We start from the raw sequence: 27,106 nt of genomic DNA on the forward strand, positions 1-27,106 counted from the left end.
TGTTTAAACTTCTAGATTGTTTCCTCTCTTCTCCGGATTATTTGTCCACCTCTGTGAACTCAGCTCATGTTTGGCTACAGTACAGACAGTGGGGTGGTTGTGTGCTCGTGCGCTCTCTCTCTCTCTCTCTCTCTCTCCTGTGAGTCTCTGCAATTGGGTCTGACCTGTTCCTTTGCCTTAATGGAGAAAAAGACTGTGCCTGTAACACTGACAAGGTTCAAATCCTGCACTGGGATCTCACCAGTTGTAGTAATAAAGTTTATTGATCCCTCATAGGGGCAATTCACATGTTACAATTTGAGTTACTGTAGACTTCCTGTCAGTTCAAATCACTGTGGTCATTCTCCTCTGATCTCTCTCTCTCAACAAAGAGGTGTTTCAACCCGTAGACCCCCTGCACACAGGGTCTAACTTTACCCCTTTCCCACTCACAGTGAAAACCATAGTCTTTCTGTTATAAAGTAATGGTGTCCTGTGGGAATGGGAGTAAACTGGCAAAGTCAAAATGGTAATCTACCCCCCGTTGAAATAGTAACACTAATGGATATTTTTTTGTCCCAACTCTAGTGAAAATCAGAACTGTCAGATTTACATGTTGTGAACGGTTGTGATGATGTAAATGATGACACAGTGATATTGTGATAGCACTAGTCATACTGCCTCAATGTAAAACAACCAGCACCAAACTCAAAACAGCAAGCAAACATCGGCAGATACAGTGGGAGCACTGTATCCTTGGGGGATATGTTCCAAGATCGAAGACAAATAGCCAGAACCGCAGACAGAACTTCTCATATTGTCTGGTTCTGGTAAGCACTCTTGATGCTGCATTCTGGACTAATTAGAGGTTGTTTGTGCATCTACTGGAACATTGAGACAGTAAGGCATTACAGTAATCCAACCTAGCGGTAACAAAGGCACGAACTAGTTTTTCTGCATTGTGTAGTGACATTATATTTCTGATCTTATCAATATTTCTGAGATGGAAGAAGGCTATCCTAGTAATATTGTATCCATGAGCTTCAAATGAAAGACTGGAGTTAATAATCACAGCAAGGTCTTCAACTGCTGCATATGATGAAATAGAAAGGCCAGCCAGAGTTACTTTTTAATCAGGAAGCTTATTTCTAGCTGCATGTGGTCCTAGTGCAAGCACTTCTGTCTTGTCAGAATTAAGTAGAAGTAAGTTAATAAGCATCCAGTGTCTAATGCAATTTACACATTCCTCAGTTTTATTAAGCTGGTGTCTCTCATCTAGCTTTGCTGAAACATACAAGTGTGTGTCATCAGCATAACAGTGGAAGCTAATACCATGCTTATGAATAATATTACAGAAAGGTAGCATATATAAAGGAAAGAGCAGGGGGCCTACACCAGAACCTTGTGGAACACCAAACTTTGCCTTATTATACAGAAGTCACCATTTACATCAACAAGCTGATAACACTCAGTTAACTAAGACCTGAGCCAGGAGAGGGCCATTCCCTTAATTCCAATGACATTTTCTAGTCTATCAAATATGCGGTAGCATGGCAAGATGGATATATTATTGCTAAGACAGATTTCCACAAGGAAGGTGCAGCTTAGGTATTGGGAATTAATGTCTAATCAGTAGTTGTTATCTTCTCATCTCATTATCTGTAGCCGCTTTATCCTGTTCCACAGGGTCGCAGGCAAGCTGGAGCCTATCCCAGCTGACTACAAGCGAAAGGCGGGGTACACCCTGGACAAGTCGCCAGGTCATCACAGGGCTGACACATAGACACAGACAACCATTCACACTCACATTCACACCTACGGTCAATTTAGAGTCACCAGTTAACCTAACCTGCATGTCTTTGGACTGTGGGGGAAACCGGAGCACCCGGAGGAAACCCACACGGACACGGGGAGAACATGCAAACTCCGCACAGAAAGGCCCTCGCCAGCCATGGGGCTCGAACCCAGGACCTTCTTGCTGTGAGGCGACAGCGCTAACCACTACACCACCGTGCCGTCCAGTAGTTGTTATAGAAGAGTCATATATAGTTCTACAGGGGTAAAGTAATACTAGGTAATTACTGCTTAGGACTTGGTAATTGCTGCTTAGTCAATTGTGAACTCCTATTAATATACTTAATAAGTAACTAACTATTAGTTAACATACAGTAAGTGTTAATGAAGAACTTTTCATTTGTTCCTGTGTAGTTAACAATGAGTTATGGAACAGTATTATAAAGTGTTACCACATAATTTTTCAGAAATATGCAATTTCTTTGCTTCTTTCTTTCAGTAAATGAAAACAAGTTGTTTGTTGCATATCCACATATACACAGAATTTAGGCCTCTTTGATGCCACAAACAATTTTGCAAGATGCAGTTTTTCTCTTGCTCTTTCCACATCTTAGCCCTTAATTTTAAAAGTATGTAATAAGACCATTATTACTGTTTCCAATTCACAGTATGAGTATAGAGCCATAGCATAAGGTAAAGATGAATAAACCGTCTTTACACGAGACATGATAGTAAAATTTAACTGAGGTGTCAAAACAATAAATCAGAAATCAATATAAATAGAAATAACTGATATTTTAGATCTCATCTCACATTACAACCCCTGTTGTTCACCTCTCTCTCTCTCTCTCCTTCTAACACATACAGGAAGGGGAAGAGAGAAAAGGACACAAAAAATGTCCACGCAGACTAAAGACTGAAAACCAGGCTTGGGCTCAGAACCAAACCCCAGAAAGGATTTGTGAGGCTGAAACACTACCTGCCCCTGTCACCCTGCACCACTGAATATTTACAGTTTATTCATTTCTTCTAACTGCTCTGGGATCTTTCATGTCAGTAGAAAATCACACCAAAACTCTGTGACAACTTAAATAATGGCTAGGCCATTAAGATAGCCTATAACATCATTGAATTAGATAGCTAACACTAGCTAGAATGCTAGTTACCTCACCCAGGACGGAGTCCACCAGAGGGTGAGGTGTTGTTTTCGGTTGGGTTTCTTTGTTTTTTTTTTTGTCGATATTACGGGAAAACGGCTGGACCAATCTTCATGAAACTTTCAGGATAGATGGGCACTGGTCTCAAATAGAACCTCCAACTTTTTGGGGGTCATCCGGTCAAGGTCACCTAAAAGGTCAAAATCGTTTTTGTTGTGGCTACTGCCTCATATAGAGGTGCTAGCCACTATGTCATTGTGCTGTAAGAATGTAACAGTGTAACAATCACACACTACGCATGCGCATACACATGTTCTGATTAAAATGGCCAGTGAGTGTATACAATTTGGTTTACCATTTGAAATAAATGGACTACACTAAAGAAATTGCTTTCAGACATGTTTATGCTTATTACAGAGGGAAAGTGCGTTCCACTGAGCTCTAGCGCCGGGCCATTTCTGGGAAATAAAAGTTTCGGTCATGGCGACAGCGTGTGTATGTCAGCCTCGGTTTGGAGGTTTCAGTTTTGAAAACTGTAAGAGGTAAGAGTAGAATAATATAAAGTACAGACACTTGATATACAGTGGTTCTTGAAAGTTTGTGAACCCTTTAGAATTTTCCATATTTCTGCATAAATATGACCTAAAACATTATCAGATTTTCATACAAGTCCTAAAAGTAGATAAAGAGAACCCAGTTAAACAAATGAGACAAAAATATTAGACTTGGTCATTTATTTATTGAGGAAAATGATCCAATATTACATATCTGTGAGTGGCAAAAGTATGCAAACCTCTAAGATTAGCAGTTAATTTGAGGTGAAATTAGAGTCAGGTATTTTCAATCAATGGGATGACAATCAGGTGTGAGTGGGCACCCTGTTTTATTTAAAGAACAGGGATCTATCAAGGTCTGATCTTCACAACACGTTTGTGGAAGTGTATCATGGTATGAACAAAGGAGATTTCTGAGGACCTCAGAAAAAGTGTTGTTGATGCTCATCAGGCTGGAAAAGGTTACAAAACAATCTCGAAAGAGTTTGGATTCCACCAATCCACAGTCAGACAGACTGTGTACAAATGAAGGAAATTCAAGACCATTGTTACCCTCCCCAGGAGTGGTTGACCAACAAAGATCACTCCAAGAGCAAGGCGTGTAATAGTCAGCAAGGTCACAAAGGACCCCAGGGTAACTTCTAAGCAACTGAAGGCCTCTCTCACATTGGCTAATGTTAATGTTCATGAGTCCACCATCAGGAGAACACTGAACAACAAATGGTGTGCATGGCAGGGTTGCAAGGAGAAAGCCACTGCTCTTCTAAAAGAACATTGCTGCTCATCTGCAGTTTGCTAAAGATCATGTGGACAAGCCAGAAGGCTATTGGAAAAATGTTTTGTGGACGGATGAGACCAAAATAGAACTTTCTGGTTTAAATGAGAAGCATTATGTTTGGAGAAAGGAAAACACTGCATTCCAGCATAAGAACCTTATCCCATCTGTGAAACACGGTGGTGGCAATATCATGGTTTGGGCCTGTTTTGCTGCATCTGGGCCAGGACAGCTTGCCATCATTGATGGAACAATGAATTCTGAATTATACCAGTGAATTCTAAAGGAAAATGTCAGGACATCTGTCCATGAACTGAATCTCAAGAGAAGGTGGGTCATGCAGCAAGACAACGACCCTAAGCACACAAGTCATTCTACCAAAGAATGGTTAAAGAAGAATAAAGTTAATGTTTTGGAACGGCCAAGTCAAAGTCCTGACCTTAATCGAATCAAAATGTTGTGGAAGGACCTGAAGCGAGCAGTTCATGTGAGGAAACCCACCAACATCCCAGAGTTGAAGCTGTTCTGTACGGAGGAATGGGCTAAAATTCCTCCAAGCCGGTGTGCAGGACTGATCAACAGTTACCAGAAACGTTTAGTTGCAGTTATTGCTGCACAAGGGGGTCACACCAGATACTGAAAGCAAAGGTTCACATACTTTTGCCACTCACAGATATGTAATATTGGATCATTTTCCTCAATAAATAAATGTCCAAGGATAATATTTTTGTCCCATTTGTTTAACCGGGTTCTCTTTATCTACTTTTACAACTTGTGTGAAAATCTGATGATGTTTTAGGTCATATTTATGCAGAAATATAGAAAATTCTAAAGGGTTCACAAACTTTCAAGCACCACTGTATTTCTGTGATTTTAAATTGCTCATTTTTGGATTACGCTTCATTTTTGTGGCTACTCCCTCGCAGAGTGTGTGATATATATGCGCTATGTTTACTGTATGGACATGGTATCAGAATTTTTTTTTTTTTATTTATAAGCAGTAGGCACATGTATGCATAGGGTACCTTTTTTTTGACAATATCTTCCTTCATATTCATCATAAATGCTACCGGGCGAGGTTTGTTTTGCCTGGCAACACTTGTTAATATTTGCTTTGATTGTGAACCATGTATAACTGATACAATTATCCAAAGGCAGAATCTAATATGATTCAAACACATAAAACGTCAGTTATTCCAGTTTCAGTACCAGTCAAAAGTTTGGACACACATTACTGTGAATGAAGCAGTGTGTCCAAACTTTTGACTGGTACTGTATAATAAAATGTTAGCTCATGTCCAAAGCTGTGAATTCTTCTTTAAAGAAGAGTCCATTTCCAAGTGTCTGGGGCTCCCATCCAAACAAACAAACAAATGATAATTCATGTACACTCGTTTCAATATCAGTGAATCACATTCTGCTGCTCAGGTTTTATTTTGCTGCTTGCACCAAACATTTCAGAGACTTGTCTTGATCATTATAGATGATTTGGAGGTTTAATTATTATCTATCCATCCATTATCTGTAGCCGCTTATCCTGTCCTACAGGGTCACAGGCAAGCTAGAGCCCATCCCAAAGGCCCTCGATGGGGAGAACATACAAACTCCACACAGAAAGGCCCTCGCCAGCTGCTGGGCTCGAACCCAGGACCTTCTTGCTGTGAGGCGACAGTGCTAACCACTACACCACCGTGCCGCCCCCTTTTATTATTATTATTATTAATAATAATAATAATAATATTATACAGGGTTGGCACGGTGTTGTAGTGGTTAGCACTGTCGCCTCACAGCAAGAAGGTCCGGGTTCGAGCCCCGTGGCCGGCGAGGGCCTTTCTGTGCGGAGTTTGCATGTTCTCCCCGTGTCTGCATGGGTTTCCTCCGGGTGCTCCGGTTTCCCCCACAGTCCAAAGACATGCAGGTTAGGTTAACTGGTGACTCTAAATTGAGCGTAGGTGTGAATGTGAGTGTGAATGGTTGTCTGTGTCTATGTGTCAGCCCTGTGATGACCTGGCGACTTGTCCAGGGTGTACCCCGCCTTTCGCCCGTAGTCAGCTGGGATAGGCTCCAGCTTGCCCGCGACCCTGTAGAACAGGATAAAGCGGCTAGAGATGATGAGATGAGATGAATATTATACAGCAGATGTGTTCTTTTACTATTACGACTTTCATTTTCAAGGTCTGACACATAGATTTTGAAACTTTCCAGTTAGCAGGTTATTACTTCGGAATCGTCTAATAATCCGGTAACCTCGAACAAGATCTGACATGTTACTGTTCGAGTCCCGGTGTCTACGTGACATTTCTGCCGTTCACCTATATTCGGTCGGAGTGGGGGAGGGAAGGAGTTACGGTTACATCACAGCAGCAGCTCAAAGCAGAGTGGGATTCCAGCAGAGTGGAAGGCTGTGAACGTGCTCTGAAAGCTGATTGGTTCGGAAGTGTGACGAGAAAAAAAAAAGAGCTGAAAAAAGCCTCCAATAGCATGTTAAAAAGTTTCCCCAGAGGCAGTCTTACACACAAACCTTCACATACGTTATCTCGAATAAAATTAGTCATTTGGTCCGCGTTCTCATTTTGTATTCAAAACAGGATAAAAAGGAGGTAAAACATAGCAGTAAATATCCAGGTTTTACGCTCCTTGTGTTTGATACACCATCATTCCTACAAGAAGGAATAACCCGGAAGAGCTCAGTCTCTCACACAGTCACTCCAGCACGAGACCGAGAAAAGTATTTTCTAGCTTTTGTCTTTCACATTTGTGGTTAAACGCTGTCATTTTCCTCACCAGCCGTCCATATTTCTCTCAGCCCCTCTGGACGGAAATGAGGACTGTAAACTGATTCAGCTTTTTCTTCCAAAAAAGCCGGAAGCGATTTCAGACCCGTTGAAACGCTGAGAACGTGCCGTAAAACCTGATTGGCTAGGAAGTATGAGAGGGCGGGGTCACTATCAGGATGTATAAATACTCCTTAGAGGTGTTGAGCTCTCCACTACAGCTTTATTTATTCTGTTTACTGCGGGATGTATTTTTCACCGACAGACTCGGGTGGTCCAGAACGCCTGTCCTGGGGGAGAGTGGTCCAAAAGCTGCTCAGTCATGCTGATGAGACAGAAACAGCAAGGAAGAGAGATTCAGGTAAACTCGGGGTGTTTAATATTTCTCTACTTTGAAGATGATACAGTCTGCACAGTGTTAAAGGTCCTAGAAGGACTCTCCACTGGAAGTCTGCATTATGAATGGAAATTGAAACTGTCTTTCAGGGTGTTTATCGGTTATTTCAATGGACGACGACCCGTTTGAAGAAGCTCTGTGTGCAGAGACGGTGTCCGTCGTGTCTGATGTCCTGAAGGAGAGCAGTTCTGAGCTCCTGGGCTCCTCCAGACTGCTGGTTCCTCCTGCGTTACTGGAGAGGATCAGTGTGGAGCTGCTGCAGCTGGCGGCCACTGAACCCTGCGGACTCAGAGGGGCTCTGATCGACGTGTGTGTGGACAACAGCAAGGGTCATCAGAGTGTGGCACAGATCTCTGTGGACCCCGACATTGTTCCAACTTTTCATCTCACGTTTTTACTGCGGATGGATGTTGGAGGACTGTGGCCAAAGTTCACAAGTAGGATCAGTAACACAGTGAAACTGAGCACAAACTTTAGAGTGGTGAAAAGGAAGCTGTACAGCTCGGAGGGAGTGTATGTGGAAGAATTATAACCTGAAGATTGTACTTCTACTACAAACTACTCTAAGCTATAGCCAGTACTTGAACTCTCTCTTGGATTTTTTTTTCCTTATTTAAAAATAAATACAAATATTGATATGGGTCTTACTGTACACTTAAGCTGATAGGTCAAGCTGTGTTAGCATAAACTTACAATCTAGCCCTTGGAAATACCCATCACTTGAGTAATGGCAGTTACTACCTCAGGAAAGTAATTAGGAGACATTTTACAATTATGCTTGAATGTTTACACTACCTCCTTTATATGATGTTTACAAAATGTGTTAATTTTATTAAGTGTTCTTTCATCAGATATCCAGATGAACACAAGTGCTTAAATCTGAATGCATTGCCAAAAGACTTGCATTTTTTTTTTTTAAACTTCATACAGCCATAAATTTTGGCTTTTTTTTTTGTACAAATAAAACTGCACAACACCACCAATTGCGCTTCTATTCACTGTTTGTCATGGACAACTGGTTCTTTTGAATTGTGTTGTCTCTGCCAGATGTCACACGCTGCCTTTTTCAAATTCAGAAAGGAGAATTTCCCCCCCAGACTACTTTATGCTTTATACACACATGGCTTTATCAGCTTCTTGGAATGCTTCTTTCCTCTCAAATGTTGGGGGTATAAATATTGCACTCAACTATGGATTAGTTCTGATAGATTAGCCCTTGTGATAAATCTAAATAAAAAAGTTACTCATACAGGAATAGGTGATACAATTTTAATAAATACAGGGCAAATATCTTCATTAATCTCAATTGCTTCTTAAAAAAAAAATCCAACAGGAACTTTACAGTGAAGAATTAAATAACAAATGGCAACAATTCAAATAACTGAAGTGTTCAAACATCTTGCTGTTCAAATACTAAAAGTCTGAATTGGCTCAGATAACCCAAAGATGGGATTTTAAGAACTGCTTAACATAAAACTTGGGTGCATGGACATGGAGAAAGGCATTAAGCTTGGAGTGTAACTTACCATTCAGAATACAGTATATCTATTCATGTTTCACATTCATAAGCATCACCACTTACTTTCAAAACAAAACACAATTAAGTGTTCGTGCTGTTTCAGATCTCAGTAATTGCTACCCAATGATGTCCCACTTCATCATTATGGGAGAGAGGAAAGAAAGTTGCCAGCTGCTGCAAGGAGAGAGATTTTTTTTTTTCTTGAACTGGTGCAAATTCCCACTCTTCAGTGAAAGTTTGGTGAGTTTGTAGTTGGTCACCTTCAAATATGGACCTTCCTAAAAAAAAAAAAAGGCCATAAAACATGGGAATGCTGACACATAGAATTAAAAAGGTTTCACTACATTGGAAAAAGTTAACATTTTCAGCAATTTCAAAAATGAACTCAAAACACAGTACAATATACCGGTACATGATATCACAAGCACCATAGCAGGGATTTTATAAGACCAATTCCTCAAAAACAGCAAGTTAAACAGCAGTTTCAAACACCACACATTCAGGATTAAACTGCTTTGTTGCCAACCGGTCTATAAGTAATAAATAAATTGAATTTTATATAATACTTCATTTCAATTTATGATGTAACATCTCATCTCTCATTATCTCTAGCCGCTTTATCCTGTTCCACAGGGTCGCAGGCAAGCTGGAGCCTATCCCAGCTGACTACGGGCGAAAGGCGGGGTACACCCTGGACAAGTCGCCAGGTCATCACAGGGCTGACACATAGACACAGACAACCATTCACACTCTCATTCACACCTACGGTCAATTTAGAGTCACCAGTTAACCTAACCTGCATGTCTTTGGACTGTGGGGGAAACCGGAGCACCCGGAGGAAACCCAAGCGGACACGGGGAGAACATGCAAACTCCACACAGAAAGGCCCTCGCTGGCCACGGGGCTCGAACCCGGACCTTTTTGCTGTGAGGCGACAGCGCTAACCATTACACCACCGTGCCGCCCATGATGTAACATTTTAAAATCAAATAGCTCTTAAAGGAAGGAAAAAAAAAAAAAGACTGGTGGTATTACACAGCCAGGTGTGAAGCAATTTGCACACGATTTATTTAAAAAAAAAATTTACTACTCAACCATTGTGGATTTTTCCATTTATAGTTATACACTATACGGCACTCTTAGGGTTGCTGCGGTTACCAATAATTTATTGTTACCGGTAAATCTGACATTTGAAACAGTACGGTATCATTTCACAAATTTCAGTCATTAATATTACTGCATTTTATCACTTTTCACTATACTCTGAAATGCACCTTTAAGAGTTCATGCTTTTGCCACCCTTTAAGACTAAACTGGCAGCTCGTGGGTGTGATGCAAGTCTAACAGTGAAGAGCTCTCCCTCTGACCAGTGACCTGCCACACCGCCTCGAGTTATCTAGCCAAGTTTAGGGAAGATGTTATGGATTCAGCATTATATTTCTGAAACCTGTTGAGAAACAAGGCTCTCTGGGAGAGATGATATTTTGCTTTTAGGAGAAGTGGCAGTGGAGAAGTAGAGACCCCTTCTACATATTTGTGCAAATGGTGTCTCAGGTAATGTATAGTGGTGGAGGCAATACATCTAACCTGATGAAACATTTGATGCTCTACATCCCAATTTGTCCAAAGAATTCCAGGAATGGAAGATGCACATGAAGATCACATAAATAAAATTAAAAGAAGATTTTAGCAATCATGGGTACCAAACTTTGTCCAGGATGGCGGCCAATCGCTTCGTCACCATAAGTGAGGGGAAATTACAAATTATGAAAGAAAATGCTGTTCCTCAAAGCACTAAAGAGGCTACGAAGTTTGGTCTAAAACTATTCAAAGGTAAGGTGGAATTGTGATCCATTTCTAAACAAAGCATTTTATGTGACTTGGCATAGATTAAGGACACAAGCCTGCACACATTATACATTTGCATACCACTTTTGAAGACTGAAATAAATGATTATTAAAAGAAAAATTTAAACAATTATCCACCTCGGGTTCAGTGAACATTGGTGAATAACAACCTCAACGTCATCTCTTATTATTCACCTTGCCTTTGGCGAATAATGGTTAAATACTCTAGATGTACGGTATATTGTACAATTAACTTTTACATAATAGTAAGCTTGACCAGGTTAAAGAACGCATATTCAGAAAGAAAAGCCAATAATGTCCGCTGGAAACTTAACCAGACCAGCGGACATTACTGGCTTTTCTTACATTATATTTTATAAAAAAGAACTCCTAATAGTTTTATAAAAACTTACTTGTTTTTCAGTGTCCATGTAAAAGGACTTGAATGTCTGACAGCTTTGAACAACTGGGTGTGCCCATCTTCTGAGCCCTTTGATACAAGTCTGAATCTCCAAAATACCGTGCCCGATATAACAGCCCTTCCTCTGCAAATACAAAAAAGTTCAAGTACTCAGTACTGATGATAATGCACCTTCACTACGACAGCTGTGTAGCACAGTTTTGTGCTGAATGCTCAATCATTGTCCACCTCCCCATGTAAACGGAGTTGTGGTTTTGTAAGATCATATGATACTTAAAATTGGCTCCAAAAGTCTTGATAGACAAATGCAATGCAATTAAATGGTTTCACTCACTCTGTTGCTTTTCCTTCCAGCAGTTATTTCGAAGGTTTGAAATGTAGTCATCTTCCACACTTTGCTCAACATTCTTAAGATGCTTTCCAGTATATTCTTCTGAAAAGTGGTCACCCACATAGTAAGGCACCTTCAGATGAGCTGTTTGCCGCCTGTTCGTGTGCCCTGAGGATCTGCAGCATATGAAATACAAATTGTTTTTCCTTGAAGGACATTGATACCACTTTTCCACCAAGGCAGTTTGAGGGTCAGTTCAGAGCTGGTGCCAAATCCTGAACCAGATCTTGATGTTTTGACAGCCAAAAAAACAGGCTCTCAGCCAGGAAAACTGGTTCGAGAGCAGCACAAACTCTGCTGGTCTAGAACCAAGAACCGCTTCCATCAGGGGCAGGACTGCTGTGACCAATAAGACCAGCTAAAACTGCCATTTAAAAAAAAAAAAAAAAAAAAAACCACCCTAGTGTAACATCTATTCTGACTAACCCAGTAGTCTGCCATTATTGTTGCTGATCTAGCATTTCTGGGAAAACAAAGATGCATACAGACATATACAGTGACATAATGGTGTGACTCAATGGTGAGACTTAATGGTGACTCTAGCCTGTTGAAAAGCAAACCGGTTCATAGAAAGTTTCCAAACTGAACCAAATCTAAACCAGCACCAGCCAAGAACAAGCACCTAGTTAGTGTTGGTGTTTCATGCCCCTTTTCCACCAAAGCAGTTCCAGGGCTGGTTCGGGGCCAGTGCTTAGTTTGGAACCGGGTTTTCTGTTTCCACTGACAAAGAACTGGCTCTGGGGCCAGAAAAACTGGTTCCAGGCTAGCACCAGCTCTCTGCTGGGCCAGAGGAAAGAACCGCTTACGTCAGCGGGGGGCGGAGTTGTTAAGACCAACAACAATAACAAGACCGCGAAAGATCACCATTTTTAAGTGACGAGAAGCAGCAGCTGTACAAACGCGAAGTCATCCATTATTATTATTGTTGTTGCTGCTGCTTCTTCCGTGTTGTTTTTGCTTCGATATTCGCACCAAAGTTTATGCAAACGTAGCGCCGTAACTGACGTATACAGCGACGTAATGACATGGCTTCCCTTAGCACCGCGAGCTATGGAAAAGCAAACTGGTTCTCAGCTGGCTCGCAAGTTGAACGAGTTGTGAACCAGCACCAGCACCAGCACTGGCCCCGAACCAGCCCTGGAACTGATTTGGTGGAAAAGGGGTAAAAGGGAACAGCAGTGGGGTCCAAAAGTTTAAGACCACATTGAAAAGGAGCTTTTTTTTTTTTATTTCAAATTTTACAATAAACAAAAGGTTTTAGAACTTTGAAATATTTAAACAAAGAAAAGTTCAATATCTTGAAAATTTAACATTCAAGATCCTGCACTATTTCTAGATCCCAATTTAAAACACAAGTAAACTTGTGATATAGAGAATGTTAATGTCTTTATACAAAAGGTCAGATTTTCCTCATGGCTAACGTCTTTTACTGAAGCCTGTGTTCAGACGACAACGCGATGGATTTGATCTAGAATGGTCCATAAGGTTTTAAAAACTTGGAGTGCAAAAAGGAGATGTACTAAGAAACTCTGAAATGCATATAAAATATTTAGAAGATTCTACTTTTCAATCAAGTTGTTGTCAATAATTTGAAATTTAAAAAACTGTTTTAAAATAGAAAACGTAAAATGGAAGCATTTTCACTAGCGATCTTAGACTTTTGGACTCCGCTGGATATTATAAAACGCTGATAATTTTCCAACAAGGCAAACTTTTGTGTGGTTAGCAAACCTTTTCAATAAGTAACATAAAAACTATCGTTTAGTACATACAAAAGTGAGTCAGACAAGTTTGAAAAGTGTTTGCTGTTTAAAAGTAAGACATGCACAGACTCACGGTCTGAGGCTTAGACTGTAGGGGGGGCTGGACACCATCAACTGGCTAAGGGCTGAAACTACAATGAGGACGAGGATGGGCATCAGCTGAACGAACAGAGCAAGGCTTCCCTAATTTGTGAAGAAAGAATAAAAAGTAGAATCCGTTAAACAGTTCTTATTGTTAAACTATCAGCTTGTGGATAGACATTCTGGCATAGTTAAATGGCATTATACAATTAAAAATAAAAAAAATAAAATCCCCCCCCCCCACTATTATAGCCTTGAAAGAAATTGTGCCAAAATGCTTCAAATTCATTAAAAATACATAGCATGTCTTCTCAGAGGCTGTAAAACTGTTCCAGTGCATCTACTTACATCTCTCCGTTGTTCTCTTCGTTCATGCCTTTGGTTAGGTCCAAATCTCATTCTGCCATTACTATAAACATGGACATTACCTGGAAGGAATGAAAAGATTCATGATGCAAACACCTGAAATCATTTTTCCATATGCGAGTGCTTTACATTTGCAGAGCTGCCAGCCCAGAAGAGGAAATGTGTGGTCCTGTAAGGTGGGAGTTAGATTTTAGACAGAACACTTTTACCCAATTGCCTGTCTAAGGCCCTGCATACAAACTGAGGAATGTTTTTCTCATGATACTCAAACTGAACACTGACTGGTGCATGTGAACAACAGAAACTGGGTTTAAATCACTTTAACGATTTTTTTTCTTTCAGCCAAAAACCTAAAGTGCCATTTTAGACCATATATTTCAGTAGTAGTGAGATTGCTCTTTTAGCAAGTTTGAGTGATACTCGGAGTACTAGTGTACTCTGATATTTAAAAAAGGGAGCTCCTAAGCAAAATGCATGAAGTTTGGCAGGTCTGCATGTGCAAAGGAAACATGTAACCAAAACTGTACAAACACTAAACAGGGATCTGTAAAACTGCTTTGCTTCCATTTTCATACTCTTCAATATTATGATCTACAGATAGATTTTTAGATTTGTAACAGAATGCTACCATTCTGCTCCATTTTATTACAAAAATAAGTCAGTCAACAAGTGTGCCAGAAATCTAAAATTGAAAATTTATGCTGATGAAGCAATGTGATGCCTCCATGGCTGGGCGATAACTAAAAATAATCATGATAATTACACACTCTTTTCCCCAGAAAAAATTAAAGCCCTAAATTCTGGCATGATAATACACAGGCAATTGAGCACCAATGGCACGAAAGCGAGCGCTGAAGGCGTGAAGCGAAACGGCATCTATTTTTTGAAAACAGATGCTCTCAGGTGCATTTTCAGGGTCTCAGAGGTTTTCGATACATGATTATACAATAGATTTTACCAGTGTTTCAATAATTTCTGACCTAAATAATAATGCATACACATTTGAAATTTCACCTTAAAAGTTCAACATGCAAGTTAAACTGTTTTGTTATAGATTACTGAGGTATATGATAGACTGAAAATCTACGGGGATCCCTTAATTATCTATGATCAAGTAGTGTTATAACAAAAATGTGCATGAAAATATGAACAGTGCTTTGCTCCATCTTATGCAACCCAATGAAGAGAATCGATCATCATGACCTCCTGTTGATCACAAAGGGATCTGAACCTAAGAACTGCCACCTTAAAATAAGTTGCTGTATTACTATAACTGTAATGATTTAGAACAGAGGTGGGCAAACTACGGCCCGCGGGCCACATCCGGCCCGTTGGCGTTTTTAATCCGGCCCGCGGAAGACAATCATATAAACGCGATTGAGCAGATCTATAAACTATAAGCATCAGTGTTATCACGTAGACAGGTGTTCTAGAGATCCGTCTTTCCAGTCAGTCGTATTCACGCGAGATTACATTTGCAGAGTGGTGCAGCGCGTGCCATGGAAGTCATTCTGGCGCCCGTGCCACTGATGATCTCGAGAACACACGATAAAACTTTACAATGAGTGGTCCTAAAAAAAGAAAAGTGGACAGTGAGTGCAGGGTGTTCAATAAAGAATGGACAACTAAATATTTTTTTGCTGAAGTCCGATCAAAGGCTGTATGTCTTATTTGCAAAGAAACCGTTGCAGTTTTAAAGGAATATAACATCAAACGGCACTTTTCCTCCAAGCATGCTAATTATGCTAACAACCAGTCAGCGCAAGCACGGACGAATACAGCTCAGCGGTTGCGGAGTGAATGTGAGTATTAACACTTTCTCTTTTTAAAACTATGTTGGAGCTGTAATAAGATGGTAGTCACATGTTTACAGACATAATAATATAAAAAGTATAACTCTTAGTAATTTTGGTTGTCGTGGGTGGCTGCTGTAGTGCTGGTGTTTGTTTTTATGTGTATATATTTTTTTTATGTGCCAATCTATTGAACTGCAAGCATTTTTCTGCTCTGCCTTTGTTGACTGAGAACTAAAATAAATGTCAATCTGATCTGCATTTGGGTCTCTGTCAGTGAAGGCCTTACAACAACACTAAAGCTTTTCCGGTTTATGTTCGATATGTATGAATTTGGTGCTGGCCCAGCCCGCCTGGCAAATTTCAAAAGTCAATGTGGCCCCTGAGCCAAAAAGTTTGCCCACCCCTGATTTAGAATGTTTCTGATGCAATTACCGTAATATACACCGAAAAGAAAAGTAAGGCAACTGCATATTATAAAGTTTAAATTTTGGCACTTTATTAAATGGACTAGATTAAGATTAAAACATATTTAAAGGAAAAGAAAACTTAATTCATTACATTTAAGTTTGCAGAAAGATTATGTACTTATAAAACACATTCATGAATGATAATAGACCAGGTCAAACTTTTGTGATTAAAATCAGTCAGCTTTGTCCGTCTGGTGGGGGACGACATCGGCAGCCAACGAGATCGCTTATAATGAATCGGAAACTTCCGGGATGTCTGACATTTTCTTTCGATATTTTTATTGGACGGTTTGAACACGTGATCTTGACATAGCCAACAGATTACAGTTTGTTTACATCATACCACGCGGACATATTACTTTGACAGAATCAACACAAACATTGGGAAAAAAAAAACAAAAAAAAACACAACAACATTTGTTTAACACAAATATCAATCAATATGTAAATGGATCTGTTATTTGCTCTCCCATGTATCTAGTTACTTGTAGGTAGGAAATTTAACATATCGGTATAAATCTAAGCGTATCAGCAGGCAGAGCAAGCGTATCGGGCCTGATACGCTAAAACGCTTTGGGGAAAACCATGATTACATATCACAATATTTTAATATCTTCTGGCCCTCTAACATTTGCCAGTACTCCCCCCCCCCCCCAAAAAAAAAAGCCCATAATGATCGCAATACACACTCACAGTGAAGTATTATATCCTAATTGTACAACCCCCATCTGATCTCTCTGAACACCCAAGCTGATGTTTCCTTAGAAAATATGCCACACTTGGGTGCAATCCATCCATCCATTATCTGTAGCCGCTTATCCTGTGCAGGGTTGCAGGCAAGCTGGAGCCTATCCCAGCTGACTATGGACGAGAGGCAAGGTACACCCTGGACAAGTCGCCAGGTTATCATAGGGCTCACTTGGGTACAAGTCAAAAAATAAAATAAAATAAAATAAAATAAAATAAATAAATATCGCTCTGCTGTAGCCTGATTGTTCACCCGGTCACAACCCATGCTTTTAAAATCTTTGTTTAATAACAGTAATAGAAACTATGTAAACAGGCTAATATGTTAAGCTAACTCTATTTTAATTGCCTGCAAGGTGATCAGAGTGCTCAGCTTTTATTTCCCCTTACCATTACAGTGGGAGTGTCATGTTATGGTTACCGTGTGCTCCTGTGTCCATGTAGCACTGGAGAATAGTGCATGTCAAACATCAGCATCAGGTCATGCGTTAATTATCGCTGATATCTGATAACATCACTCCATCACCCAAGCCTGGATGCCATTCTTAAATTCTTAACAGTGGCTTTAGCATATAGAGAATATACCAATTACCAAATTGTTCACTTACTAGATGGGAATCCACCTCCAAAGAACATGTTGAAAAGATCCTCAGGCGAAATATCTGCCTCAAAGCCATGATGAGAATGGCCATGACGTGACTGGTGAACTTTCTCCTCACCATAAAGGTCGTACTGCTTCCGCTTTTCTGTGTTACTAAGAATAGCATATGCGTTTCCGATAGCTGGAAACAAACCAACAAACAAACAAAAATAAATAAATACAAACATGGTATAGGAACTTGCTTAAGACCACTAAACAGGATTATATTTCATCAGAGTAAGAAGCCGAGAGTTTAAAAAGCATGGGCATGACATACCTTTAAATGCCTCTGTCGCACCTGGAGCATGGTTTTTATCCGGGTGGAATTTCAAAGCCAGTTTTCGATAAGCTTTTTTAAGATCATCCTCTGACACATCTTTATTGACTCCCAGAATCTCGTAATAGTCTTTGCACTTCTTTATCCTAGATCATACGAAAGGTATATTACAAAACCAAGACAGCATCACAATTAACCGCATGATGTTTAAGGTAGCTTTTACGCTACGTTCACACTGCAAGGCTTAATGCTCAATTCCGATTTTTTTGTGAAATCCGATTTTTTTTGTGAGGTCATTCACATTAACAAATATATGCGACTTGTATGTGATCCTCAGTATGAACGAAAAGCGACCTAAAAGTGTTCCGCATGCGCATTGCAGGATACGACGACGTCACACGCAGTGAGCATGGCCAATGTTTACGGAAGTAAAACCGCCCGGTTGCGGTATGACCCATCCAATCTAGCTTGAATAGCTGTATCCCCCCAAATGGAAATCAGCTCCCTAACCTCTGCGTCCTTCCATTGAGAAGATTCAGAACCTTCACAGCCCGAAGCGTCCCTCGCATTGATGTCATGCGCAGGGGCGCAGATACGTTTTTTGAACTGGGGGGGACAAAGCTGCCAGCAAACCAACCCCAACCCCGATATGCCTGTCAAACTTGTTGTTAGTAACCATAGCAACCAAGCTCGAGCTCGCAACCTGTGCAGTCTGCGCAGCTCAACCAACCGAATATCAGCCTTTGTTTTGTTTTATGTGAGTTGTTGCAACTATATGTATACACTGCCGTGCACCTCAATAAACCGAATGGTAATTAGTCTTTTGATTTTTCCGTGAGGTTTGCCTTATGCAAAGAAAGACAGCATAGACGTTTTTTCCTCCCTATAAGTGGGGGGGACCGAACGAGGTGAATTTAAATCTGGGTGGGACGAGTCCCACCCTCTATCTGCGCCCGTGGTCATGCGCCATGTTGTTGTAACTTTTTTTGAGAGACCCGACACCTACTTCAGCGCAGAATAGTGACGTTTGTGGCTTGTTGATGACGTGTAAGTCGGATGAATACGACCTGGCGGTTCAGACTGAAGTCGCATATGAAAAGAGCGGATAGGAATCGGAATTAGGACCACATATCCAAACGGCCTGGGTCGGATTTGAAAAATTCGGATCTGTGTCGTTCATATTGTCAATAAAAGATCGGATACAGGTCACATATGGGCGAAAAGATCGGATTTGAGTCACTTCAGCCTGCAGTGTGAACGTAGCCTTAGAGCCATAGTAGATGTGTACAATTGCAGTTCAAGGGAAACGCACTGTTTGACTGCATCCAGTTGTTCTGCTGTATATGACTTTGCTCCATCTGTGGCAGCGTCTTCTGATATCTCCTCTCCAGCACTGGTGGCTCGGTGTCTAACTCCACTGCCCGCATTTTCGCCACAGTTATTATTACTGCCATGTGCATTTCCATTCAGTGCGATCGAGTCTAATAAACCTAAAACAGCAAGTTGAGGTGAAAAAAAGATATGCATCAGTCTTTCATACTGACAAGTCAACCTGCAAGCAAATTTAATCTAACCACAGTGAGTAGCCAAGTTATTAGATACAACTCAACAGTAGAATAGCATACACATAGCTAGGCATACAGTACCGGTCAAAAGTTTGGACAACCCTATTCATTCATAGGTTTTTCTGTATTTTGACCATTTTCTACATTGTAGAACAATACTTAAAAACATCCGAACTATGAAATAACATACGGGACAAAATGGAATTTTGTAGCTTAAAAAAAAAAAGTTTCATAGTTTAGATTCTTCAAAATAGCCAGCATTTCCCTTGATGACACTTTGCATGCTATTGGCATTATCTTAACCAGCTTCATGAGGTAGTCACCCGGAACGCTTTTCACAGGGTTCTTCCCCCTGAGAGGGAATGAAATTCCATGACTTTTCCAGGTTACAATCTTATTTTTCCAGGACCTCAGCCAAGAAAAACATGTACACAGAAATGTTTCTATTTTCTTTATCAACAACAATAATCATGTGTATCAACAATAATTATCATTCAAAATGCAATTAAAACTTTGAATTATGGAAATTAAAGATTCATACTATTTCTTTTTCTTGTGAAAATACATATTTTATCAAATTTAGGACACACACACACACACACATCTGTGTGTGAGCCAACAATCTGTATATCATGTACTATAAATAAGATTTGTAAATAAAAAAAAATCATAAAAAATAAAAATGTTATCAAATGATAAAAATATAAATTGTAAAGTTGTACATCTGCATAAACATCAAACTAAACGAACAATAAAACAAAAATAATCTACTGTAATTACGGAATATGAATCATTGAACAAACAAACAAAAAAATATAAAATGTGCAACAACCCACGGTCTACTGGAAAATGAAAACATATCAAGCAATATTATTATACAATAATTATGCACACTTAATCTTCTGTATTTATAGCTTATGACATTGATAATGCCAGACTATGATTAGACTGTAAAACAAAAACTCCTCTGCTGGATCAAGACTAGAATAAAACTCAGTAAATAAATATTAAAAATAAAAAATATAGAAAAATATTAATAAGACTAGAATTAAACTCAGCTGACAGTAAATAAATATTGAAAATAAAAATTTCCCATCTCATTTGATGATTACTGTCCTTTATGTTTGACTAACAGTCCATCTAAACATTTCTCCGTTTCATCCAATTCTGCCTTCTTTTCAGTGATGGTTCTTCTTAAGCTATTTGAATGAGAACAGAAAGTCAGTTTTCCCGTTCTTTCTGCTTTCTCTGACAAATCATTAGCAGACTTTTCCATGCTGGAGATGTCTTCTACCAATCTTTGCTTCTTGGTTTTCACTATGTCAATTTCATCCATGAGCTGCCTTTTCTCCCGGCACTCGCCGCAGCCACTTACCGTATTCTGGCTTTTGTAGCCATCGATCAGTAAACGAACAATTTCCAGGCATCACAATTAATAAAAATATATATAACTAAAAAAAAAAAAAAAAACTACACTAACACTACCGAAAGCTGATCGCTTATGAGCTAACGCATGATGTTTGCAGGTGGCACCATTTTGTACAGACCTACAACACATGCATCAAATCAGAGCATTGCATCTTATTTTACCAACAGATGGCGTTCACGTCACTATAAACATTGAATACCGATGGTTAATCGTCGCTATGATTTTTCTATGAAAACGTGTATGCGCGCGTGTACAGAAACTTTAGATATAACCTACAATAAGGGCATTTTATCATTTTATTTGTTTAAGACCAATTTTCCAGGATTTTCAAGGACTCAATATGAAATTTCAAGCACTTTTCCAGGCCTTTAGGGCATATTTTGAAATTCCAGGTTTTTCCAGGCCGTACGAACCCTGTTTTCAATTAACAGTGTACTTCATCAAAAGTTAATTAGCTACAATTACAATTTCTTGCCTTCTTAATGTGTTTGAGCTCAAACGGTAAATAGTAAATAATAAAAATACAGTAAAAATAGCCCTATTCCATAACTGTAGTAATCCATATTATGTTAGGAGCCACTCAACTAAGTAAAGAGAAGCGACATCCATCTTAAGACACAAAGTGTCCTCATTAATAAAAAGAAAGAAAAACCATTGAATTAGAAGGCATGGCCAAACTTTTGACTGGTACTGTATCTGTTATTATGCATAAATGTTGCACCATACAGAATTGCACAATTTCAGCAAATTAAATGGCTGCAGAGCCCCTTCAACCTCATCTCAGAGATGCTCGACAGGGCTGAGATCTGGGGACTGTGAAGGCCACAGGATGTACCAGGAAAATGTTCCCATCCCACAACGCTGCCATCTTCTGCCTGTACTGTTTACATCAAATAAGATGGCTCAGAGCACTCGTGTGTGTGTTTTTTAAAATACACAATGCAGATCCTTCCATTAGCCTAATGCAAAATGAAGCTCAAGTATGAGCACACACAGGATGAGCAGTTCTCTGTTCTTTCGAGAGCGCTTGTCAGTGTAGAACAATGCAGCTATTAATGTTGGTTTGCCTGCAGTCACAGGACTGTTGGACAATACAATTTGTGTAAGAAATGTATTGCGCAATTTTCAGGCAGTATTTATGACATTTTTAAATACATAATAGGACTTTTGAAAACTGCCACAGAGGTTTTTGAAGAATAGTGTTTCATATTTTTATAGTTTAAAGATACTGTAAAATACTTTGTGCGATGTCCACGTAATGACATCGTACAAATGCAAAATGATGCCTGCAGTCCACTCAGTAATTTGCCCGGTTGCGTTAAGGGCAGCATGAAAATTGATCCAGCACAAGGTGGGAGGCGTGCAAGTTGCCAGCTTTTTATTAATAATTGTAACAATTTATGCTAAGAATTAACAGTTCCTGTTAAGTTTGGTGTTAGTTTTAGTAGATAAGTTCACTTATCTAGGAAGTACACTAGTGATGCGGTTATCGATCAAGAAGTGAACTGTTGTATTGCGAAAACTAGTGCATGCTTTGGAAGGCTTTGTTCTAATGTTTGGGATCGTAGAGGTGTTAAATCTTCTTCTAAGGTGAAAGTGTATCAGGCAGTGGTTTTAACCACTCTGCTCTATGGCTTGGAGTCATGGACGGTTTACGCCAGACGTGCTCGACAACTCAATCACTTTCATCTCAATTGCCTACGTAAGATCCTAAAGATTAAATTGCAAGACAAGATCCCTGACACAGAAGTCCTAGCTCGAGCAAATCAGCCATCCGTTCACAGTATCATCCAGAAGAACCAAATTAGATGGGCGGGACATGTCTGATGAACGCATTCCTAAGCAACTAATATATGGAGAACTCACCATTGGGAAACGCTCTCACGGAGGACAGAGAAAGATACAAAGACACACTCAGTGCGTTTACATGCACATCCAAATCGAGCTACTGTCGGTAATCGAGCTAAGGGTCCCAGCAGGGGTGCCAGAGAAATCCAATCCTACATGCACACAAGGAAATTGAGCTATTGTGTGAGGTACATTGTGCACCCGAGCCACAGGTGGCGCTACACGCCCCATCGTGTTGGTACACTTCCAGTTGTCGTCATGAAGAAGAGCTATTCAAGAGTATAAATGAATTTATCAGTTCCGTGTTCACAAGAAGAACGACGACGAGGACAGCAACATCGAGAGATGTTGTTCCTCCTGACCTCTTTTGCTGCTCGCTACTACTACTGTTGTCATGACGACCGAGGCTGTTGTGTTTCCCGCTTGTGGTCTCGTCACTCCCGGAAGGGGCAGTGCTGAAGTAAGTAGCTCGACTACGTAGCTCGATAGGGTTTACATGCACTAAGTAGCTCGGCTACAATCGCATAATCTAGGTCGCGTAGCTCGATTACGAGAAATCCAGTTCGGTTCGATTTCAGCCGAGCTAAGGTGTTTCCATGGCATTTAAAACTTTGATTTCAGTCGAGCTATGGCAGAAATTCGATTTTCTCTATGTGCATGTAAACGCACTGACTGAAATGCTCGCTTAAAGCTTTTAACATCAAAGTTCATGGGAAGTAGCAGCCTCAGACAGGTCATCATGGAAAGAAGCCATCCACAAAGGAGCACAAACTCATCTCATCTCATTATCTCTAGCCGCTTTATCCTGTTCTACAGGGTCGCAGGCAAGCTGGAGCCTCTCCCAGCTGACTACGGGCGAAAGGCGGGGTACACCCTGGACAAGTCGCCAGGTCATCACAGGACTGACACATAGACACAGACAACCATTCACACTCACATTCACACCTACGGTCAATTTAGAGTCACCAGTTAACCTAACCTGCATGTCTTTGGACTGTGGGGGAAACCGGAGCACCCGGAGGAAACCCACGCGGACACGGGGAGAACATGCAAACTCCACACAGAAAGGCCCTCGTCGGCCACGGGGCTCAAACCTGGACCTTCTTGCTGTGAGGCGACAGCGCTAACCACTACACCACCTTGCCACCAGGAGAAACTGCAGAGGCAAAGCGCAAGCTACATGCAGTGGAAAGAAGGCGCCACCGCAAGCAGAGAGCTGCGGAAAACCTAGCAGTTGATCGCTGCACTTGTAGCTTATGTGGCAGATCTTTTCGAGCAAAAATTGGGCTGATTAACCACATGAGGACACACAAATGGAGACTGTGGTCATCATCGACTGCGATGGACAACGAAGAAGTTTTAGTAGCTTAGGCTAAAATTTTCCCCTATTTTACAGAATGCTGTAGGTCACTATTTGACCCGAGTAGCAGCCCTCATAATTAACATTAGCTTAATACTTTCAGCCTTTGTTAATGGGTACCTGCAGCAAAAAAAAAAAAAAAAAAAAACAAAAACCACAGGCTAGAAATATTATTTCTTTTTGCACAACTGCATTTTGACTACCCTGTGCTGTCACACAGTATCACACAAAGTAGTGCTTTGGGCAGCACGGTGGTGTAGTGGTTAGCATGGTCACCTCACAGCAAGAAGGTTCCAGGTTTGAACCTCACGGCCGATGGAGGCCTTCCTGTGTGGAGTTTGCACGTTCTCGCCTTGTCTGCATGGGTTTCCTCCGGGTGCTCTGGATTCCCCCACAGTTCCAAGACATGCGGTTAGGTTAACTGGCTACTCTAAACTGCTCATTGGCATGAATGTGTGTGAATGGTTGAGTGGGAACTGCTCTACGTCCACCCTGGGTAGCACGCCTGAGCTCGATAACAAATCTGCAGTAAACAAACAGTCAACTCCAGCTAACATACGAGAAGAAGAAGCAGTGCTTTAAAATTCTTTTGTATTCTTGTTCACTTATGGGCGCAGCCATATTGCTATTTTGTCAAAGGTTTGGTGGTGTCAAAGCTCAGCATGATGTAGAATCATTGATAGGTTTCCTGTATCTTGATTGGCTCGCTGCTCCTGACACCGCAATGTAGCCGGATGTACAAAACGTTGAAAAATGGCAGAGTGGAAAATCTATGGTTACAAAAATAATAAACGTCATAAGGGAAAGCATTTTTTTTCTGTGCTTCACTGCCGACAACAGACCAACGTAAACAACTTGCTAAACAGTGGCAACTTGGGAACAACTCTCCTTTGGCTGAAATTCTGTTTGCAAGGATCATTTTGAGCCTGACTGCTTTGAAAGCAATCTACAGGCTGAGCTCTTGGGCTATGCAGGTCACGTTAGACTCAAACCTGAAACAGTGCCAACAATATTCCAACACCATCCACAGTCAAGGGATTCAGGCCGTGCAAGATGATTAACTAGAATAGTACAGACGTACATACATGATTTATATTTTTCCAGGCCTTTCAATTACATGAAACCTGCGACAGATAATGTTGTAGGTACCCAAATTAAAAGGATAGTTCGGGATTTTTGACATGAATCTGTATGGCATCCCCATCAATAGTGTCGTGCAAACACACTGACTTACCCCTGACAGCATCCTGTGAGTCCAGTTCTTGTCCAGTTTTGGTCCAGACGAAAGTAGTCCGGCAAGTTTGTTGGGGTCACGAAAGTAAAATGTTTTTCGTCTCAAAACAGTGTGTTCAAAAGAGTGATATATTTGCATCACAAAACCGTTGCCAAATAAAAAGTCAGACCTCGAAATCGCTTGGCACTATTTTCTCTCCCTTCTTATCACTGCGCGCTGCCGCCAGGTGACAGCCATGGCTGTTTCATTCATTGTTTACTAGTGATGGGAATTTTGGCTCTTTTTCGGGAGCCGGCTCTTTTGGCTCTTCTTACTATAAGGAGCCGGCTCTTTCGGCTCCCAAACGTCTCCTGAGATTTTATTTTTGATTTAAAGGAATACGCCACCCCCAAATGAAATTGAGTCAGTCCCTGCAGTCCCTAGAGTTGGATGAGTGAGCCAAAGCGTTTTGTAGCCGACCCAGCCATTGTCCTGATCTATAAACGCCCAGGTTAGCTTAGCTTAGCATAGTCGCTGTAATCCGGCGTGTCCAGCTAGCATTGTCGTTGCAAAAGTGAATTAAATAACTCAAGATTTTTTATAATTATTTCTCATGACTTGTACATTCACATCGAGTACACATATCGATGCAAATTAACACGAAGGGATTTACTAGACCAATTTATATCTGGAACTATTTTCAGCCACAGCACAGGCAAAGCACCGCTGCAGGCGCAAAGACACCGCGCAGCGCCTGAAAACGGGTGCGCAGCGCCTGAAAACCCGTTTTCAGGCGCTGCGCGGTGTCTTTGCGCCTTCCTTTTCCTACCTATTCCTTTAATTGCTGCAATTAACTAGTTAATTCTGATTCTATTTCTCCTCTCAGTTATAATCTGTCCTGCTTTTGAAAAGATCCTCTCTGGGGGGACAGATGCTGCCACTATACACATCCTCCGTGCCATCACGTGTGTAAGCCGTGGATAGAGTGCAGCCTTGGTCTCCCACCAGCTTAGTGGGTCTGCGTTTCGCTGTCACCTGGCGGCAGCGCGCAGTGATAAGAAGGGAGAGAAAATAGTGCCAAGCGATTTCGAGGTCTGACTTTTTATTTGGCAACGGTTTTGTGATGCAAATATATCACTCTTTTGAACACGTACTGTTTTGAGACGAAAAACGTTTTACTTTCGTGACCCCAACAAACTTGCCGGACTACTTTCGTCTGGACCAAAACTGGACAAGAACTGGACTCACAGGATGCTGTCAGGGGTAAGTCAGTGTGTTTGCACGACACTATTGATGGGGATGCCATACAGATTCATGTCAAAAATCCCGAACTATCCCTTTAAGGTCAAGTGCCCAAAATATGCTACAAAAAGTTAAAAACAAACAAACAAACAAACAAACAAACAAACAAACAAACAAACAAACAAACCACACCAAATGTTGATTAAATAAACTTGGCTGCATAAAACCCAATGTCTTGACTTTCTTCTTTAAAAACACCAAAATTAGCAAGAATTAGCATGTATTTCTCGTAATTGATGCGAAATCCGCACCATTCCCGTGTTGTTCCGGGTTCGTGGAACTAGCTGTAAGCCTCACGCAGAGCACGAATTCTTCAACGGTGATCGGCACGCCATTTCATGGAGGAGTGAGACTCGTGTACCAATGACCAGAGCAGGATTTCCACATTAGGTAAAGCTTCTTTCATATTGTTTTATGGCAGTTGGCAAACAGCTTTTAGGTGCATTACCGCCACCTTCTGGACTAGAGTGTGAACCAGAATGTTTACTACCCTATTGTGTATCATTTAAAACACAGAGCGCTGGGAAAACAGCACTTTGCGCATGCAGAAAATCCCAAATTACCCTGGATCACGATGGAAAAAGCCCAAATTCAGAAATACAGGGTGTAGCCCAAATTATGTAACTGAAAGGCCTGTTTTTTA

At 40.7% G+C, this 27,106-nt stretch overlaps 2 protein-coding genes across 2 annotated transcripts in view; one reads left to right on the forward strand and one right to left on the reverse strand.

Moving 5' to 3' along the window:
- Nucleotides 1–7,241: 7,241 nt before the first annotated feature.
- LOC132888675 (DNA damage-inducible transcript 4 protein-like) lies at nucleotides 7,242–8,354 on the forward strand. The gene is made up of 2 exons (XM_060924738.1): nucleotides 7,242–7,394; nucleotides 7,520–8,354. Exons 1-2 carry the CDS (start codon nucleotides 7,280–7,282, stop codon nucleotides 7,960–7,962), a joined length of 558 nt encoding a protein of 185 aa, XP_060780721.1. The 5' UTR covers nucleotides 7,242–7,279; the 3' UTR covers nucleotides 7,963–8,354.
- Nucleotides 8,355–8,697: 343 nt separating this feature from the next.
- dnajb12a (DnaJ heat shock protein family (Hsp40) member B12a) overlaps nucleotides 8,698–27,106 on the reverse strand; it is a 37,504-nt gene continuing 19,095 nt past the window's right edge. The window contains exons 2-9 of the mRNA XM_060925976.1: nucleotides 19,059–19,236; nucleotides 17,747–17,892; nucleotides 17,438–17,611; nucleotides 13,802–13,881; nucleotides 13,446–13,555; nucleotides 11,553–11,725; nucleotides 11,211–11,342; nucleotides 8,698–9,227 (exon numbers count right to left, since the gene is read on the reverse strand). Of these exons, the coding sequence (XP_060781959.1) occupies nucleotides 11,218–11,342; nucleotides 11,553–11,725; nucleotides 13,446–13,555; nucleotides 13,802–13,881; nucleotides 17,438–17,611; nucleotides 17,747–17,892; nucleotides 19,059–19,236 (986 nt within the window). The 3' untranslated portion in view covers nucleotides 8,698–9,227; nucleotides 11,211–11,217. The remainder of the gene's footprint in view (nucleotides 9,228–11,210; nucleotides 11,343–11,552; nucleotides 11,726–13,445; nucleotides 13,556–13,801; nucleotides 13,882–17,437; nucleotides 17,612–17,746; nucleotides 17,893–19,058; nucleotides 19,237–27,106) is intronic.

Source organism: Neoarius graeffei, chromosome 7 (assembly GCF_027579695.1).
Source record: "Neoarius graeffei isolate fNeoGra1 chromosome 7, fNeoGra1.pri, whole genome shotgun sequence".
In the NCBI taxonomy this organism is placed as follows: Eukaryota; Metazoa; Chordata; class Actinopteri; order Siluriformes; family Ariidae; genus Neoarius; species Neoarius graeffei.